The 18296-nt window shown below is 44.1% G+C and overlaps 1 protein-coding gene across 1 annotated transcript in view; it reads left to right on the top strand.

Annotated features, from left to right (window-relative positions):
• The window catches only part of LOC311048019 (neuronal cell adhesion molecule-like), a 98952-nt gene that overhangs the window by 52345 nt on the left and 28311 nt on the right, over window positions 1-18296 (top strand). Inside the window, exons 3-11 of the mRNA XM_084061006.1 lie at window positions 9806-9994; window positions 11247-11352; window positions 12080-12273; window positions 13105-13227; window positions 13391-13561; window positions 14692-14748; window positions 16290-16401; window positions 16608-16792; window positions 17524-17658. Of these exons, the coding sequence (XP_083917132.1) occupies window positions 9910-9994; window positions 11247-11352; window positions 12080-12273; window positions 13105-13227; window positions 13391-13561; window positions 14692-14748; window positions 16290-16401; window positions 16608-16792; window positions 17524-17658 (1168 nt within the window). The 5' untranslated portion in view covers window positions 9806-9909. The remainder of the gene's footprint in view (window positions 1-9805; window positions 9995-11246; window positions 11353-12079; window positions 12274-13104; window positions 13228-13390; window positions 13562-14691; window positions 14749-16289; window positions 16402-16607; window positions 16793-17523; window positions 17659-18296) is intronic.

Below are 18296 nucleotides of genomic sequence, written 5' to 3'. Positions count from 1 at the left end.
GCAGCCTATCTCCATGTATACTGTATATACTGGTGTGTGTGTGTATATATATATATATATATATATATTATGTCATATATTGAGCTATTACAGCTCCTATATGGCAAATTGAAAGCCAAGCCACGGTCATTTGGCATTCAGGTTGAATGGACAGGGATTTCCTCCGTCCCCAACATCTCTGGCGGCGTTGCTCTGAATCTGAATGCTAAAGAGGATCCCATCTCTCTGCAGCGCCAGCATGGCCGGGTGATTAGAATTTGTGCGTGGACAGAGAGTGAATCCCACGCTAATGTCTTTTTCTCTTTTTCTATGGGACAAGCTGCGTGGGAGGGAAGGGGGCTCTTAGCTCTTAGCTCTGTGTGTGTGTGGATTTGTTTGCGTGTGTGTGTGTGTGTGTGTGTGTGTGTGTGTGTGTGTGTGTGTGTGTGTGTGTGTGTGTGTGTGTGTGTGTGTGTGTGTGTGTGTGTGTGTGTGTGCGTGCGTGTAGCATCGAAAAGCTTTGCCAATTACTCTGAAAGAAGGAGAATGTGTTCAGAGAGTAATATTTTGTACATGTCATTATAGGCAAACATTTTCAAAAAGTTTCAAAAGTTTTCAAAATGTTCGAATATGGCGAAAGTAGCCTATCAAGCTGGTGATGCGACGTGTTGTGAGCTTGCAAACAGGCTATTTCCCCTGTAACACCATTGTACAACAAAATATAAACCACGGCTTAAGTGGTTAAACAAATCGGCGAATCTGACGCCATAAATTATTAGTATGTGTGTCGACAAACAAAAGGCAGATCTGCAAATAATTGACAGTTGATGGCATGGCTGTGTTGCAGAATCTGTTTAGATTGGACAGTGGCCAGCGGCATTCATCAAACGAGAGAAAGGGAATGGATACAAATAACATGTTTATTGTGGAGCAGATGAATGAAAGATGGATCTTTATTGTCTGGCATTGTACAGTGCAGATGAAAGGGGGGAGCGCTTGTTTTTGAGCTTTGGGTCTCCCTGAACAACAGGACCTCAATTCATATGTTAACCATGCCAATTATTTGCATACCTCCCCGCAATTGTAAAAGCTAATGAGGGGATTATGGGATAGTGTTTTGCCGAAACCGACGAGTGGAATTTCCATTGTGTTGCTGTGTAGTCTGTAGAGTGAGAGGTGTCGGTCTGATGTGCAAACTTCAAAACCCTTACAGAGCATTCATGCTAATAACATCATACACACCGCTATAACTCGCATAACTGCTGTTAGCTTTGAAACCGCGGATTATAAAACCAAGCTAATTAAAGCCAGTACCAAATTAAACGCTCCTTTCCTGATTTAACAAAAGAAGGACTTTTGCAGAGTTTAGCTAAGTTATTATGATGCCCTTTATTCATACCCCATTTAGCTCAGTAATAGCCCTATTGACTTCCATTATAAAATTAATGTTTCAAAATGTACACATGTGAAAAGAAAAATAAATTGTTACAATTTACAATTGAATCATTTAGCACGCTTATCCAGAGCGACTTACAAATGCGAGTACGGAATAGGCAGACTAAGTAAGCATGAAGTCTAGATAACAATGTAGTGCCTCAAAGAAACCAGGATACCAAGTAAACAATGAACCTTCAACCTAGCATCTGTCTAAACACCATGCTATCTGCATAACATTCTTAGCATTTGTGGTCACATTAGTGGAGCTGGAGGTACTACTGTGGCCTACTGGCAGTGTGCTAAAGATACCTGGCACTGGTCTATCCAGCAGTTTGCTAGATTACATCCGGACGGACACACACACGCACATGCACGCGCGCACACACACACACACACACACACACACACACACACACACACACACACACACACGCACACACACGCACACACACGCACAGATCCTTCTCTTATAGACGGCTTGCCTCCTGCAAAGCCACACCTTCAAAATCTAATCATGTGGATATCGGGAACCTCATAGGAACGGCATGGCTCCAATGTGGATCTAGGACTTCATGAGGCCAGCCTGAGGCTTCAGTCATCTATGACATACATACAGTATCTATGATATACTACTGTCACTGCTTTCCATTATGAAATTAAAGTAATTTATTTCAGAAAATATGAAACCTACAGTACTGTATGTCAAAATAAAATGCACAGAGATACTAAGTTTGCCTACTGGCAGTGTACATACAAAGTTTGACGCTGTTCAGTCCAACAGTTTGCGAGATTATGTCATGGACAATCACACAGACACACACAGACCGACCCTCTTACTTACTGTATAGACGACGTCTATAGCCTCCTGCAGAGCCATGCCGTAAAGACATTGAGTGTACACATTTTTACTGACTCTCTCACAGTCCCACATTGTTTGTGTTCCTTCTCAGGCTCACTGAGGAAGGCCTCTCAACCAAACCCTCCCTCCTGCCGTTCTCCTATAGATACAGAGCGATCGGCGCACAGCCCAGGGTGTGAACACTCTGAAATCACATCCTGAGCTCCAGTGGGAGGGAGGAGCCACACAGCAGAGGCCCAAAAAGAAGCTCCATTTCCACATCACCTCCTTCCTGAGTGTGGCGCCGTACTTGTTATTATACCCCCCTGCCACCCCCCTCATCATTTGCGGGGGATAGGGGGGGGGGGGGGGGGGTCTCCACTGCTTCATTAATGCCGCACAGGGACTCACAAACCCCCTGATTGCGTGAGCCATCAATGCCCGCTGATTATGGGAGTTAATTAGGCCACACGGCGTAAAAAAATCTCCGTCTTTCATTAGACATAAACGTGTGTGCAGGACTGATGCAACAGTCATGGCTTTTTGTCAGCGTTGCGTTGTTGCATCACCGCCATTGTTCTGGTGCATGGAATGCGAAATCATATCTTGCGTTGAGCAGAATGCACATTGCAGTATTATCTGTTGCTGTAAGGCACACTCAATTGTGGCCCTTTTCTCCCCACTGATGGCTAGTATTCATTTATTACCACAGGGGGGGAGGGGGTTCAATTCTCAGTCCCCGTGTCCCTGTCAGCTCCGTTTGTGTGCCGAGACCTGTCCTGACCCACACGTTCCTTATGGCTAGTGTGATGTGTGTGTGTGTGTGTGTGTGTGTGTGTGTGTGTGTGTGTGTGTGTGTGTGTGTGTGTGTGTATTTGTATTACTATACTTGTGAGGGCCAAATAAGGAGGACCGTTTTACAGTTAGCCTTACATTTAGGAAAGAAATGGCATAAAAAAAAATGCCGTCCTAACCTATTGATATCCTCAAAAGTATAGTAACAAAGTGTGTCTCCCCCAACCTTGTGTGCGTGTGCGAGCGTGCGTGTTTGTGTGTGTTTGTTTGTTCCCGCTTCTATGTGCACTAACTTTGACGTGTGCACAAAACCAATTAGTTTGGGGATGGTTGAAGTGGCCGGTCATGGAAACGTGACAATGGGCTAATTGAACAGGCCGGGCTGAATGAGAGGCCAGAGGCGGCTCTCAGTGCAAGAACCTCCACACAAGAGCCGAGTGTTTTCTCTCTGGACAGAATGGACCACCAGTCCTCAGTACAACGTGCTCTTATATGGTAGTGGACAGTAATTACTGCTATAGCTTCTCACTCTAGCTGACGTTAATGATTTGTACTGACGCAGCACGTTGCCAATGGGCCAGGCTCTATAGAAGCACTGCAGCATGTAATGCTACAGTATGTTATTCATGGTTTTAGTACTATAGAGCAGTGGTTTGCAACCTTTTTAGGTAGCGACCCTCTAAAATAATAATATTTGAACCAGGATTCTTATTAAATAGTGCACTGTCATCTGGGGACCCTCCAAAAATCATGTGGGGACCCTCCTGGGGGTCCCGGCCCACAGGTTGAGAACCACTACTATAGAGAAGGACTGTCTCGGGAGATAGAGTGGCGAATCAAAGTGGAATCGGTATGGTTCCCGGCTCGATCCAAGGAAGTGTCCTTGAGCAAGCCACTGAACCCCTAATGCCTGATTTATACTTGGTTGCACTCCAAAAGTGTGTCCATAGAAACAGTCCGCGCTCAATTTTTTGGGCCGAAACGCGTCCGTTTGTCAGGACAGCTGTTGCGGTAAATTAAACAATTCAAAGAAAATTCACCTTGTGAGAGCAGAGTTTGTCCTTCTCTTAATCAATTGACAGTATAGAGCACGCAGCTCAGGACTTCTCTGCCATAGTATTTGGATAGATGCACGCCAAAGATAGCCGATCTACGTACAAGCAGTGGTGTAAAGTAACTAAGTACATTTACTTAAGTACTGTACTTAAGTACAATTTTGAGGTATTTGTACTTTACTTGAGTATTTCCAATTTCAAATACTTTTACTTCTACTCCACTACATCTCAGAGGCAAATATTGTACTTTTACTCCACTACAATTATTTGAAAACTTTAGTTACTAGTTACTTTTCAGATATAAATTATGATATTACGAAACATACATTAACCACTTTACATAAACCACTTTACATAAACCACTTAAAAAAACAATTAAAGACTTTATTTTATACATAGGCTATTTGAAAATAGCAGATCTACAAGCTCACAACGCGTCGCTTTGCGACGCGTTGTGAGCTTGTAGATCTGCTATTTTCAAACACTTTTACGTTTGGTACTTTAAGTACATTTTGATGCCAATACTTCTGCACTTTTACTCAAGTAAATTTAGAATTCCGGACTTTTACTTGTAACAGAGTACTTCTACAGTGCAGTATTGATACTTTACTTTACTCAAAAGTAAAACATTTGAGTACTTTTTCCACCACTGCGTACAAGCACACAGCGCGTCTTGCTTGCTTTCATTGTGTATTGAGATTGTAGATCGGCTATATCCGGTGCACCGTGCACGACACCGGCACGCGACTGAGTACTGTAAATCACCCATAACTGCTCCCGATGAGCAAGTTGGCTCCTTGTGTGGTTTCCTCTGCTGCAGGTGTGTGTGTGTGAGTGTGTGTGTGTGTGTGAATGGGGGGAATGTAATGCACATTGTAAAGCACTAGAGAATGGCACCATATACTGTAGATGCACCATTTACCATCCAGTATGCTATATATCATTGCTGTCGGGCAGAAATATCTCCATATTTTAACCTTTTGTGTTTTTTCGTAAATTAGTGCCCTACTTGATCATACTACAGTGTCACACAAAAGCATCAAAAGTAGCAGATCCGCAAGCTTGAAACGCGGCGTGAAGCGACGCGTTTCGAGCTTGTAGATCTGCTGCTTTTGATATTTTTTAATTTGAGTCCTGAAAAGTAATAGTTTTGGACATATGAGGTTTCCAGTCCACCCAACAGAGATGATATGTAAGGATTGCTTCGCTCAAGTTGTATTGTAGGTGAGCCCATTCTGTCTGCCATCGTGTTTATTGAAGAACAGGTGAAACGGCCTGTCAGGAATGGCTTGTGTTTTTAGTGTTTTCAGAAACCACTTTGTATTGGATTTTTTTATCAGCGGCCCGCCGGCCCCAACCTCAGCACAGTCAGGAGGGAGTTGAGCCTTATTGGATTTGGCGTCGCTGGTTCTGTCAGTACCAGACACGTAAGGGCCTAGAGAGGTGCATGCTCACACAGATAGACAGGACACCGTTTCTATGGTTATATTTAGCGGCTAGTCATGATAGTGCTGACCCGAAGAAGTGTCCACTCCGTAGCAGTTTAGCTCTTTAACCTGTTTCTCATTAAAGTGTCCACACAAACTCCTTTAATCACTTCTTCTTAACCAGTTTCAACCTTGCCGTCCATATTTTGGGCATATCATAGGCGAAACGTTTCCAAAAATAAAAAGTCCCCCTCCCCCCAAAGTGAAAAACTAAATTAAACGTTTTATAAAACTATTTGAGCTACTTGCCCAACACTGTATGACAAAGTATAACAAATTATACTATATAAAAAAACTACTACATAATATTCATAAAACGATTAACAAGATAAAATATGGAGACGCAAGCTTTCTGCCCGTCGCTGATGACAAATAGATGTAGCTTGGTTGGTCCCCGTCAGGACTTTACAGTACTGTAATTATGTGAGAAATGGATTTTAAATCCCTCCTTTTTATTTGTGGGGCGACATTAATCTGGAAGGCTTAAGTTTAAGACGTGTGTGAGGGCTTGCCCTACTCTACCTCTGCTAAATGTAGAATGTGTCTGATGTTTCATATACACTCCTTTTACATGGGGTTAAGCAGCGTGGACTGGTTGTGTGGGCATGGAGGATGACAGTAGCCCCAGGCCATGGTAGCTGTTCCCTCCCCCTTGTGAGCACCTGCAGGGGTCCTGATAGGGTCCCTGAGTGAGAGACACTGAGCCCCACATCAGTCCCAATGGAACTCACATCTCTCAGGGATTAATATGATGTACAGACATATGCATACATACATTAACTCACACACGCACGCAAGTACGGATAGGATACACGTGCCCGCTCTCTCTCACGCGCACACGCACACACACACACACACACACACACGCACACGCGCACGCGCACACACACACACACACACACACACACACACACACACACACACACACACACACACACACACACACACACACACACACACACACACACACAGTCACACACAGTCACACACAGTCACATGCTGACCAGCTGGAGTTGAGCTGCTATAGCTCATTAAATCAGAAAATGAATCCTAGATGAAATCCTGGCTCCCTTCCAGATAAGAGTCCCCTTGCCTTTCTGGGATTCACCTTAAAATGTATAATTAACACAATTATTCTCTTCCTGTCATTCACTCGCCTCTTTTCCTTTCTTGCCTCGCACGGCGCACCGCTGAGTTCATGGCGCCTTTTGTGGCTTTAAAAAATGTCCTCGGCCTCTGTGTAAAAATCCTTCATATTGAAGTGTTTCATGGAAAGGATTGCAATGAGCATTTTTATTTCTTTCATTACTTATTCTTTGAATAAATGATAACATCTAGCCTACATTCTACCGCCAAGAACAGATAATAAACTCTGGTATAAAAAAGTGTGCAGTGAGTGAGTGGATTCCATGCACAGTGAAATCCCTCAGTGTTAATTTAACTGTAAAAAATGGACACTGTCAGAGTTAAATGAACAGTGAAGATTTTACTGTTTGCTGGTATCTTGCAAAAACAAGCTCAATGAGAATGCCCCTGTGGTGGATGCTGTTATGTCAGACCCTCAGTTGGGGTAGGGGGTCCTGGGTCTGGCGGCCGCCTCAGGTGACTAATGCAGGCTTCCCCCCGGGGAGCTGTAGTTCAGGCCGAGGGCATCAGACATTAGCCCCCGGTCCCATCCCCTGCCACCAGACACAGGCTCCTGGGGCTGGTACTGAATCACAACAGGCAGGCGGCACTAACAAATACATCGGGTCTCGAAGGAGAACCAAGGGGCCTGACTGCATCCCCCCCCCACAACGCCTCCAGCTCCGCTCCCCATTAGTCCCCATCCTCCACCCCAAGTCCCTGCTGTATCCACAGACATAACCCCAATCCCACCCCCAGCCATAACCCCAATCCCACCCCCCACACATCCCTGCTCCACCTCGCAGCCAAAGGCGCAGGCGGTTATTGCACACCGTCCTTAATGAGCTCCATTTGAGCCTTTCATTTCAGTAATATGATTAGAAATATCAAATTTTATAGTGCGCTTTTGAGATAACCGAGCAAATTATTCTGCCCAGGCTCCAAATTAAACCGTGGCATTTTAATGGCATGCCGGTCCGTCGTGGATCCTCCAGGTACCACAGGCAGGGATGAAAACGGGTTGGTTCTACTCCTAAAAGACTGAAAATGGCTCCTTCTTTGTTCTGCACTGACGCGTTTTCTTTTCCACTTATCCTTTCAGTGGTGCGCTGACATTCATACAAAAATAATGATTCTTAATATAGTCATTTTTATGTCTTTTTTGTCATGCCGAATAGAAGAAAATGAATTGAGACAGTCTCTGTGAAGCGTATCCAATTTGAAACCAGGCTGTGTTTTTGTACTCTTGGTTGGTCTCTTATCTTTTTCACCATCCTTGGTTCTGTAACAGGGGTTCTGTCACAGAGGTTTTGTAACAGTGGTTCTGTAACAGTGGTTCTGTAACAGTGGTTGTGTAACTAGTTTTGTAACAGTGTTTCTGTAACAGTGCTATCACAATGGCTTCATGTCCTTGAGCAAGACACTTAACTGCTTCTGAGCATACCAAGGTTGGTATCTTGCATCATGGTTGTTTCCACCGTCAGTTTGTGAATGTGGGTGAGTGTGTGTGTGTGTGTGTGTGTGTGTGTGTGTGTGTGTGTGTGTGTGTGTGTGTGTGTGTGTGTGTGTGTGTGTGTGTGTGTGTGTGTGTGTGTGTGTGTGTGTGTGTGTGTGTGTGTGTGTGTGTGTGTGTGTGTGTGAACGGGTGAATGTAATGCACATTGTAAAGCACTTTGGATAAAGGCACAAGAGAAATGCACCATTTGCCAATTATGATGACTCTGACATGAAGAAAGGAAACCCTTCAGATTCAATATGTTTGATCCCCTTGATTTTTTTCTCGTCAGAGTGCAGCCACCACCAATACCATATTGATAAAGTGGCCCTAGGGGCAGAGTTAGATTACTTTGCATAATGACTTTACATCCACTCAATTAACAGCCAGTCAATGGAAGAATCGCTTTTTCATCAGGTGGTACAAACCAGTCACCTTGCCTGATCCTGAACGCTGTGATGAACTTGGCTCTGCTCTCTCTTTTACCTACACAGTCAAATCCTGAGTGTTAGCTGATCTACAAGCTCACAACATCTCCATTTTTTTTTTTTTTTTTTTTTTACAATTTCTTTAAAATGCCGGCTTTATTTGTGCTCTGTGAGTCTTTCGTATTTATTTTTGGCTATTATGTGACGCCATTTCTCATCAGCCCGCCAGTCAGTCAGTCAGTCAGTCAGTCACTCTGTCAAGCAGCCGGTCAGGTTGGAAATGGCGGAGAGGAAGAATGAAGGTGAAGTGTCCCGCTGTGTCCCTGTCCCTTCATGTGTCATCCATCGGCTGTTTCATCAATATGGCAGATAAGAGCTTAATGGCACGGTGGGCCATGGCAGTGATTAGCTGGGCTAAATGAACCCATGTGGGACGCGTCGGTCCCTATCGGAGCGCACTAGATCAAAAAGATAGGTCCCGGCCAAATGCACTGCATGATGGGGGACTAGCATTCATCCATGGCCAAGGCCATCTGCATGTCCTTTTCATTCACTGGCTTTCCTCTGCTGTGAATTTCATTCACTCTCCCTCTAACCTCTTCACCGAATGATGAATTTCGGTCTGCAACTATTGATTCTTTTCTAAGTGATCGTTCTGTCGATTACTTTGATTAACTGAAAAATCTCCCTGTTTGTTAGTCTGATTAACCACTTTGAGCCCTATATTATCCTTTGTTGCGCGACGTCGACGAAAATATCCCAATGTACAAGCTCGAAACACGTTGTGACACATGACACGTTGCGATGTGTTGAATAGATCTGCTATTTTTGCTTTCTTGTTTGCTACTGTATTTAAAAAAGAATACAAATCCATCAAATCCATTAATGCATTAAAATGGATTATTCTTTTAAATCAATTCAATTTATTAGTTGCACCCCTAGTTTCCTCTGCTGTGTGCTGTGAATATCCTTTACTCTTTCTCTCTCCTCCGCCAGCTGATGAATTCAAAATATAACAAACTGTGACTGATGACTGAGGTCATTGTATGTGATGCTCAAGCCAATAATCTATGTTATCATTTTCCTCTCCCTCTCCCTCTCTCTCTCCCTCTCCCTCTCCCTTTCTCTGTCTCCTCTCACCCCACCCCCCACCACTGTACTGTTAGGCGGTGATTGTGCAAGTAGAAGTGTTCTCGGACAGCGTGACTGAGAGGACGAGACGTATAGTTTTGCTGTGTCTGGGGTCAGACATACGCGGCTCATAGCGAGGATGGAGAGGAGGGGGTGGATGGGTGCAGCGCTGATGGTGCTGCTCCTGGGACACCTCGCCAACACGTTGGAGGTCCCACTAGACCGTAAGACTCCCACGCACAGTTCACTCAAATACCTTCTGTTCCAGCTCTTTTGAGTTTTATAGTACATGTGTCTTTATAAAAGGATTCTATGGCAAAGAAATGCTATATATTGACTTTGAATAAACATACATCATTGCTTGATATTTATTGCTCAGTATCTGTAAAGTATATGCTTCAAAAACTGATCAGTGTAGATGAGCCAATCTATTATAATAACCAAGTACCACAATAAGCTTTACTACTTTATTCTGTTATGTTGATATGATTGTTTGGAGTATCCTCTTTTTTCAAGTGGTTGATATTTAATTTAAGGTTAAAACTTGTTACGTATTCCTTCATGTTATCTTGCTTTTCATACATAGGGTTTTAATGGTTATGGAAAAGAAACCAAACGGCCTCAGACGTTTTAAGTACTTCTCCACACACAGACGTTGGTCTGATGTGGTATTAGACCCATCAGCCACTGAGTAGTTCTTGGAGTCATTGACCCGTTACAGACTGTTGATGCAACACATCTGGAAACTGACTTTGTACTAACCCATGTTTTGAAATGGAAGGCGATCCAGGGAGAAATGTTTCACCACTAATTTTGGGTTCTCTCTACTGTCACAAATGTCTTGCTCATTCTTGGGGGAAAAAGCTAAAGTTCTGGAAGGATGTAAGTTGTCAACTTGGCTGGTGTGAAGTCGCTGCAGCATCTGTGTGCAAGCACCTTTTGTTTTGTTGTGCATTAAAGGTTATACTGTATTTGCTGTATAGTTTTGTTTTGGCTTTGTTTAGCTTACGCTGTTTAGCTTACGCTTTGTGAATTGCAATGTATTTGAGCATTTTGCACGCAATGCTTTTTTTGGTGTGTGTTGGTTTACAGTTTTTGTTTGGAGTGTTTCTGCAGTGATAGAGCGTTTCCCACAGAGCACATCATGTACTGCAAAAAGCATGCCCTTTTTCTCATCAGTTGTTTTGTTTGTCCATTAGTTATCGCTTCCCATTGATGAAAAGACATCAAACATGGAAGCGTTATTATGAAGTCAAATGTACCTGGGCGCTCTTGCATGCGTTTTTTATTGGGCTGTGAGAGCGCTGTGTCGTTGTCAGCAAACGCAGCAGCCTGATTAAATCTAGTCTAGTAAGTGTGCATGTGATTGCTACCGACGACTGCCTCGCGTGTGTGGTCGATATAGCGATAGGAAAGAGCTTAGTTATGCAGTAAATGTCGTGATTGAATATCCCCCTGCTCTCTGATCGCTACCAGTGCCGCAGCCGCCCACCATAACTCACCAGTCCCCCAAGGATTACATCATCGACCCGCGGGAGAACATTGTCATCCACTGTGAGGCGAAGGGGAAACCTCATCCCAGGTACTGTATAGGAGCTGCTTGTGAACACACACATGCACTATGTTTTACACACACATGTAAACACGGATGCATGTTTACATGCATACTTGCATGTGCATGCCATGATGCCACCACCACAGTATTATGACTCAATGGTCGCGCGCACATACACACACACGCACATACACACACACACACACACACACACATACACACGCACACGCACACGCACACGCACACGCACACGCACACGCACACACACACACAATCGATTCATGTCCACGGAAAGAAGGGCATGCAAGGACACAAATATTTAAGGTGCAGTAAGGTTACATTCACAAAAATGTGATGGCATTATGTCTTCACTGTACAATAAGCATATCACTTAGAGTAACAGCGTCTTCGCCATATACAGTATGACGGCTGCCAATCATGGCAGAGACAGCGCAGTACTTTTCCAGCCTATTTGCCTCCTTTTTGGGCATCCCAAATTGTTGAAACCCTCTAGTAACCAGGCTGTGGGTATATGTCCTAAGCCTAGGGCCAAGGACATTATACCCACAGACTGGTTGTTAGAGGGCTGCCAAATATGAAAGCAAATAAGGCTTCCTCTAGGCTAGGGTCAAAGGTGCAGCCTACTGTATCTCTTATACAGACGCTTCCCTGGACTCTTCATCAACCACAACAGTATCTGGCGTATTTATTAGCTGACAAAGATAAACAACTCTTGACTCCACTTCTTTTGCAGCTTCTCCTGGACCCGGAATGGAACTCACTTTGACATTGACGAGGAACCCAAGGTCACCATGAGGCAGCGCTCTGGGACGTTAGTGATAGACATCAGTGGAGAGAAGGCTGAGAACTACGAGGGGGTCTACCAGTGCACCGCCAGGAATGAACACGGGACCGCTGTTTCCAACGACATAGTCATACGACAGTCCAGTAAGTTTCCATTGATAGGGCGACGATGCCCGTTGGGAATGCATGCCCCTCATTATGCAATACCTGTTGTACCCGTTGTCACAGTATGTAGTGCAGTACCTGTTATCATGGTACCAGTCTATGACGTCAGGACATTTATGACCTCATATTGATGACATCAGGGATCTCCATATGTGGGCATAAAAGGGACTCACACTGAGATTCTGTGCATTTATAGGATACCGTTGGATACCATATCCAACCCGTTGATAACAATTACATCTGTTATTCTCTACATTTTTCTCATCTCATGCATTTCTCCAATAATTAATGGAAATCCATTTCTTATTTTTTTGTTAGTTTTGTTGCTGCCAAATAAATTGCATTATTCGTTGTGGTGTAGTTATGTTTACTTGACCTTGGATATCACAATTACGTTGGACAAACTATTACTTAAGTGTTTTAGCATGCAAAACACATACCTGTCCACAACAGAGTAAAGTGTACAATTAAAATGCAGGGAGGGATCAGGTCAGAATTCATTTAAATACATAAATGAGTTACAGAGCAAAGACAACATGATTGAAACAATAAACCAGTCATAATCCTTTCATGTGAGTCCTCTATTTAAACCAGTGCCATCCGTCTTCAGAGCTCTCTTCCTGGAAGGTATCAGGTCATCCTGTAGACCTGAACAGCCCTTCATGTTTCCCCTCCTGTGTACGGAATATCCAGGCTACATCCCTTCCATTTCACCTCATCTCTGTCATGTCAGCCATGCTGCGTTTGCCACTCATCCCATTTTTCAGATAAGAGTCATCCGTAACCTGTGCTCTTCTCCAACCTGTCCAGGGTCCCCCTTGTGGTCAAAGGAGAGAAATGAGCCGTTCGTGGTGAGGGAGGGTCTGTCCCTGGTGCTTCCGTGCCGCCCCCCTGCTGGCCTGCCCCCTCCCATCATATTCTGGATGGACAACAGTAAGCTCTTTTAATGTTTCATTTATGTGTGAGATTCTTGACGATCCCAATTCCTGCAGAAAATGTGCATTGTAGGTTTCCACAGCCAAATACATGTCAATTTGGGGGTTCCTTGGCATGAAAAAGTTTGAGAACCACGGCCCTAATTGCTGTGTCTCTTCAGATTTCCAGAGGCTGCCTCAGAGCAGCAGGGTGTCCCAGGGACTGAACGGAGACCTGTACTTCTCCAACGTGGTGAAGGAAGACTCTAGGAGCGACTACATCTGCTACGCCCGCTTCCCACACACCCAGACCATCCAGCAGAAACAGCCGATCACTGTTAGGGTCCCCAACCGTAAGTCCCATGTGTGGGATTGGTATATGTGCGTGTGCGTGCACGTGCGCGTGTGTGCGTGTGTGCGTGTGTGCGTGTGCGTGTGTGTGTGTGTGTGTGTGTGAGAGTAAAAGACGGCTGAAAGAAATGGGTAACCAGAGAGAAATTTTGAGCTACGCATTAAATTGAACTTGAGTGTGTGACGTGTGTTTGTGAGAGACAGAGTACATGAAAAGGAGAGAGAGAAAGAGAGAGAGAAAGAGAGAGAGAGAGAGAGTCATCAACACACTTAAGTCCGGTGCTCTGAACATGCGTAGGAGGGAAACAGTGTTTCCTATCTCTGCGCTCCTCCTTGGAGACGCCAGTCGTTTTCTTCCCACTGAAAAGACACATTGTTGAAGCCATTGCTTCAGGCCTTATCTACGAGGCAGTCCTTCGTTTTATTGCCTTTGTGTGAGGCGTTTTTTCTACACTGCTCTCTGTTAACAACAAAGACTCAACTCATTCGGTGCCCCCCACCACATTCATTAGAGCAGACATGAAGATTATTTCTTATCTACTGTGGGATTTATTTAACCCTTTAAGACCGGGAACGCATCTGTGTGTCATTTTAAGATTTATTTGGCTATTAAAAAATTAGCCGATCTACGAGCTCATAGCGTGGCAGCGAGTGCCGCGCTATGAGCTTGTAGATCTGCTATTTCTGAAAAGAAAGTTGTGCAAATGTGTTCAAATCTATGCTTCCGGGGGTCCCTGGAACAAAATATTTTCAGATTGGGGTCCGCGGCCAAATACATATAATTTTGTGGGTCCTTGACATGAAAAGGTTTGAGAATCACTGATATACAGTATATTGCAGCATACATAAAAAAAACTGTTAAGATTTAGAAGACATTTGTGGAAACCCCCAGAAGCAAAGATATGAGTTACAAATGTTTGCTTAAGAAATTGTTTAAAAAAATAGCCCAAAGAAATTGCACACAGATGCGTTCCCCGGTCTTAATGGGTTAAGTCATTTAAGATGATTTGTTCATTAAGTTCTTGCTCATTTGATTTTGGAAGTATCTCATTTTTTAAGTTGTCATAATCACCTTGTTGCTTCACTTGATGATGTAAACTTGTGCCATGTTTTATTTGTTGTTTTGTTACAGTGGATGTTATCAATGAGACAATGGCAGATTATTACAATGACACTGATTTTTTTAGTGGTGAGTTATGGCACCCCCTAGTGTTTGCCCCTCCCTAGAGCACCAGATACTAGTTGTCAACCACTAACATTAACCCTTAAATTCAACTGCCCTTAGTAGTTCTTTAACCCCACACCTATTCTCTCCTATCCAATAAAAACCCTTATTGCTAACTACACTCTTTATTGACCATTGCATGGTGGTTCGGTTATCGTTTTTTAAACTGACCTTTTAATTAAGTCACAGGGTGGACACTGGACATCGTTAATTTAACCAGGCAGATTACTAAGAAACTCTTAGTTACAATCTTCATCTGTGCTGGATTGAAACTGAAATTGAAAACAGAAATGATAACAGAAACAACATGCTCATTTGTCCTAAAATAATCTGACCCTGACCTAACAAACAGTATGATTCATTTGAACATATCCCTAGATGAAAAAAAAGCTCCTCTTTAATTAGTTTTTCATCTGTCATATGGTCAGAACTGAAGCAATCTGTTCTCTTTTCCTTTTAACTCGTCCTTGCACAACATTTAATCCCCTAATGATCACTCCGACCTTTTTTTTTAACCTTTCTGTCTCTCCCCTCTTCAGCTCATTTTCTCATTGTTTGTATTTGTAAGAACATCACGTTCTTTCTTTGTCCTTCGTTTGACTAAAGGTACGTGATTTTACTCTGCAGAAAATCACACTCAGACAAGTCAATTCCCTTTTAACCACTTTAACCCCAGCATCCGAAAAAAGCCGATTGACATGTTGTGAGCTTGTCGATCGGCTATTTTCAGCAAAAGCTTTCCCCACAATAACAGAAAACAGAAAAGACCCTAGTATAGAGCCCAGAGGGACTTCAGTCAACCATATAGGGTTTAAGTGGTTAATCACTTCATTTATACTCCATCGCACAACGGTTACGGTTGTCAGCAAAGCTACGCCGTCACACTATGGAGTATAGATTATTCATTATATTTTATTCAAGGTTAATTACAGTGCAGGCATCAACAGGCATTGGAATCATATTACACTTAACGCTGTAGCTTATCTGTTTAAACAGATCATGTATCACCATTCTGTAATCTACTGTACTGTACATGGTCTATACACAGTACCGTATGTTCTTTTTTTTGTGTTTAAATTCAGTTCAGCCTCTGACATCCCAGAAGGCAATTGATTTGAAGCACATAAAACACCACAGTGCTTTAAAAAAGGACTGTAAAGGTTCACGTAAATCATAAAATAGCAGAATATCAGTGCCTGTGTGCTGTTGTTGACCACTTGGTACACCGGCAAGGTCTTTTGACCACAGAGCAACTGAGCAAGTACAGTAAGAGTGATCTTTGAGCGTGAAGGTCCTGGATCGGGCTTAGATCTATGTTGTGGGACTGGTTGATAGCGCTTGCACGGTAGATGTTGTAGTTTTAACTAGTGTGTGTGTGTGTGTGTGTGTGTGTGTGTGTGTGTGTGTGTGTGTGTGCGTGTGCGTGTGCGTGTGTGTGTGTGTGTGTGTGTGTGTGTGTGTGTGTGCGTGTGCGTGTGTGTGTTTGTGCGTGTGTGTGTCTGCAGATGGACCAGCGGAAGAGAGGGGGCCGTCGTTTCTGTCCCCGCCCGGGCACTCCAGCTCAAAGATGGTTCTGAGAGGACAGGTTCTGGAGATGGAGTGCATCGCCGAGGGGCTGTAAGTGAGACTATGCACCGTCCTTTTAAACCCCTACTGAATGAAATCCCCACCTGCATGAATAATACCCGGCAAATTCCTGAGTGTTGAATGAACACTCGAGATATTTCTTGTGTAAGCTGTTTTATCTCTGTCTACCACTCCCCATTTTTTCCCACACCTTTTAAATTATTTCTCCCTCTCACTCCGTTTAAAACCCCCTCCAGGCCCACTCCTGAGATCTCCTGGTCCAAGGTGAGCGGTGACCTGCCGGCTAAGCGCACCTCCTTCCTGCATTACCAGAAGACTCTGCGCATCGTGGACGTGTCGGAGTCGGACGCCGGGGACTACCGCTGCACGGCCCGGAACCGACTGAACTCTGCCCACCACACCATCCACGTCTCGGTCAACGGTCAGTCTGAAAACAAATCCCGCCGTCTCTGCACCGCGTCTCAGCCCTTTCTGTCTGTAACGCTCCACATTCACTCCTCGATTTCAAATCTACTGCATTTGTCTGCTAAATGGGTGTGTACAAAAAGTCTGCCGGTGTACGTCAATCAAGTCCACGCTTATTTCACACCCCACTTCGCACGCTTCTGGTTGGCTGCCTGCCACTCTTTCTCGCTGCTCTGCAGCAGTGGCAAAGTTGAACTTTTCACACCACTTTTTTTGCCATAGACCAGTGGTTCTCAAAGTGGGGTCCTTGGGGGGGGGGGTTCCAGGGGGTCCCCAACTAAATTTGTTAATACAGCATCACAACCATTTTAACCTCTTTATCAATATTTTATACGTTGGCTATAAAAAAGTAGCAGCTGCTATTTTTTTTTATCTTGACATTTTAATTAATTTTGACACAAATCTTCTCTTCTGGGGGTCCCTGGCACATAACATTTGCAGATGGGGGTCCTTGACATGAAAAAGTTTAAGAACCACTGGTTTAGCTCATACTGCCTCCCTTCTCTCTCTCTCTCTCTCTCTCTCTCTCTCTCTCTCTCTCTCTCTCTCTCTCTCTCTCTCTCTCTCTCTCTCTCTCTCTCTCTCTCTCTCTCTCCTAGTAATTGATTAATACACAGCTGACAGCAGCACAGTGTGCACACAGTGATGAAGTGTTGTGCCTCACGGTGTGTTCTCTTCTATTTCCAGCCGCCCCATACTGGATCAGCGGCCCTCCCAAGAACCTGGTGCTGGCGCCCAGAGAGACCAGCGTGCTGACCTGCCGGGCCAGCGGCACGCCCAAGCCAAACGTCAGCTGGTTCATGAACGGTGTCTCCATTGAGAGTATGTGCAAAACCTAAAGCAGTGGTTCTCTTAAGCTGTTCTTCATTTAGCTGCTGTGGACCCCCTGAAAACTCAAGGACCCGTTCCAGGGGGTCCGCACAAATCTTCTCTTACGGGGGTCTCTCTGGCACAAAATATTTTCAGATGGGGGTCTACGGCCAAATACATGGCCTTGACCTGAACATGTTTGAGATGCACTGACCGAAAGAATGGCTATTAAAGCTGCCCGGAATTTATTTGAATTGATAAAACAGTGGTTGGAGGTGCCTACTCTTCAATTGAGAAATTTAGACCCTGGTGTCAGGTAGGACAGCTACTGGTTGACAAGTATTGTAGTACACCCTGTACACCCATAAGCACAATATCTACCCTGTCCACTCTTCTGTCTTAGAAGAGTGGTAGACGTTTGGTCACACATGCGGGAGACCTGAGTTAGAATCCTGGGTTAGATTGGATATAAAAGTTACGGCTTGCAACTTTAATATTTTATTTTCCCCCCAACATCATGAATAAATGTAATTATGTGAATCAGATACAGTGATTATTTTGCAGTGCCATGCAGATTAAAATTCATAAAGGTGTATATATACTGTATTAATAATCATGCCAGTGAGGTGCCCAATTATAACCACATTCTC

The sequence above is a fragment of the Gymnoscopelus microlampas genome (assembly GCF_963454915.1).
Source record: "Gymnoscopelus microlampas genome assembly, chromosome: 6".
Lineage (NCBI taxonomy): Eukaryota > Metazoa > Chordata > Actinopteri > Myctophiformes > Myctophidae > Gymnoscopelus > Gymnoscopelus microlampas.
This window is presented reverse-complemented; position numbering and strand designations above follow the sequence as displayed.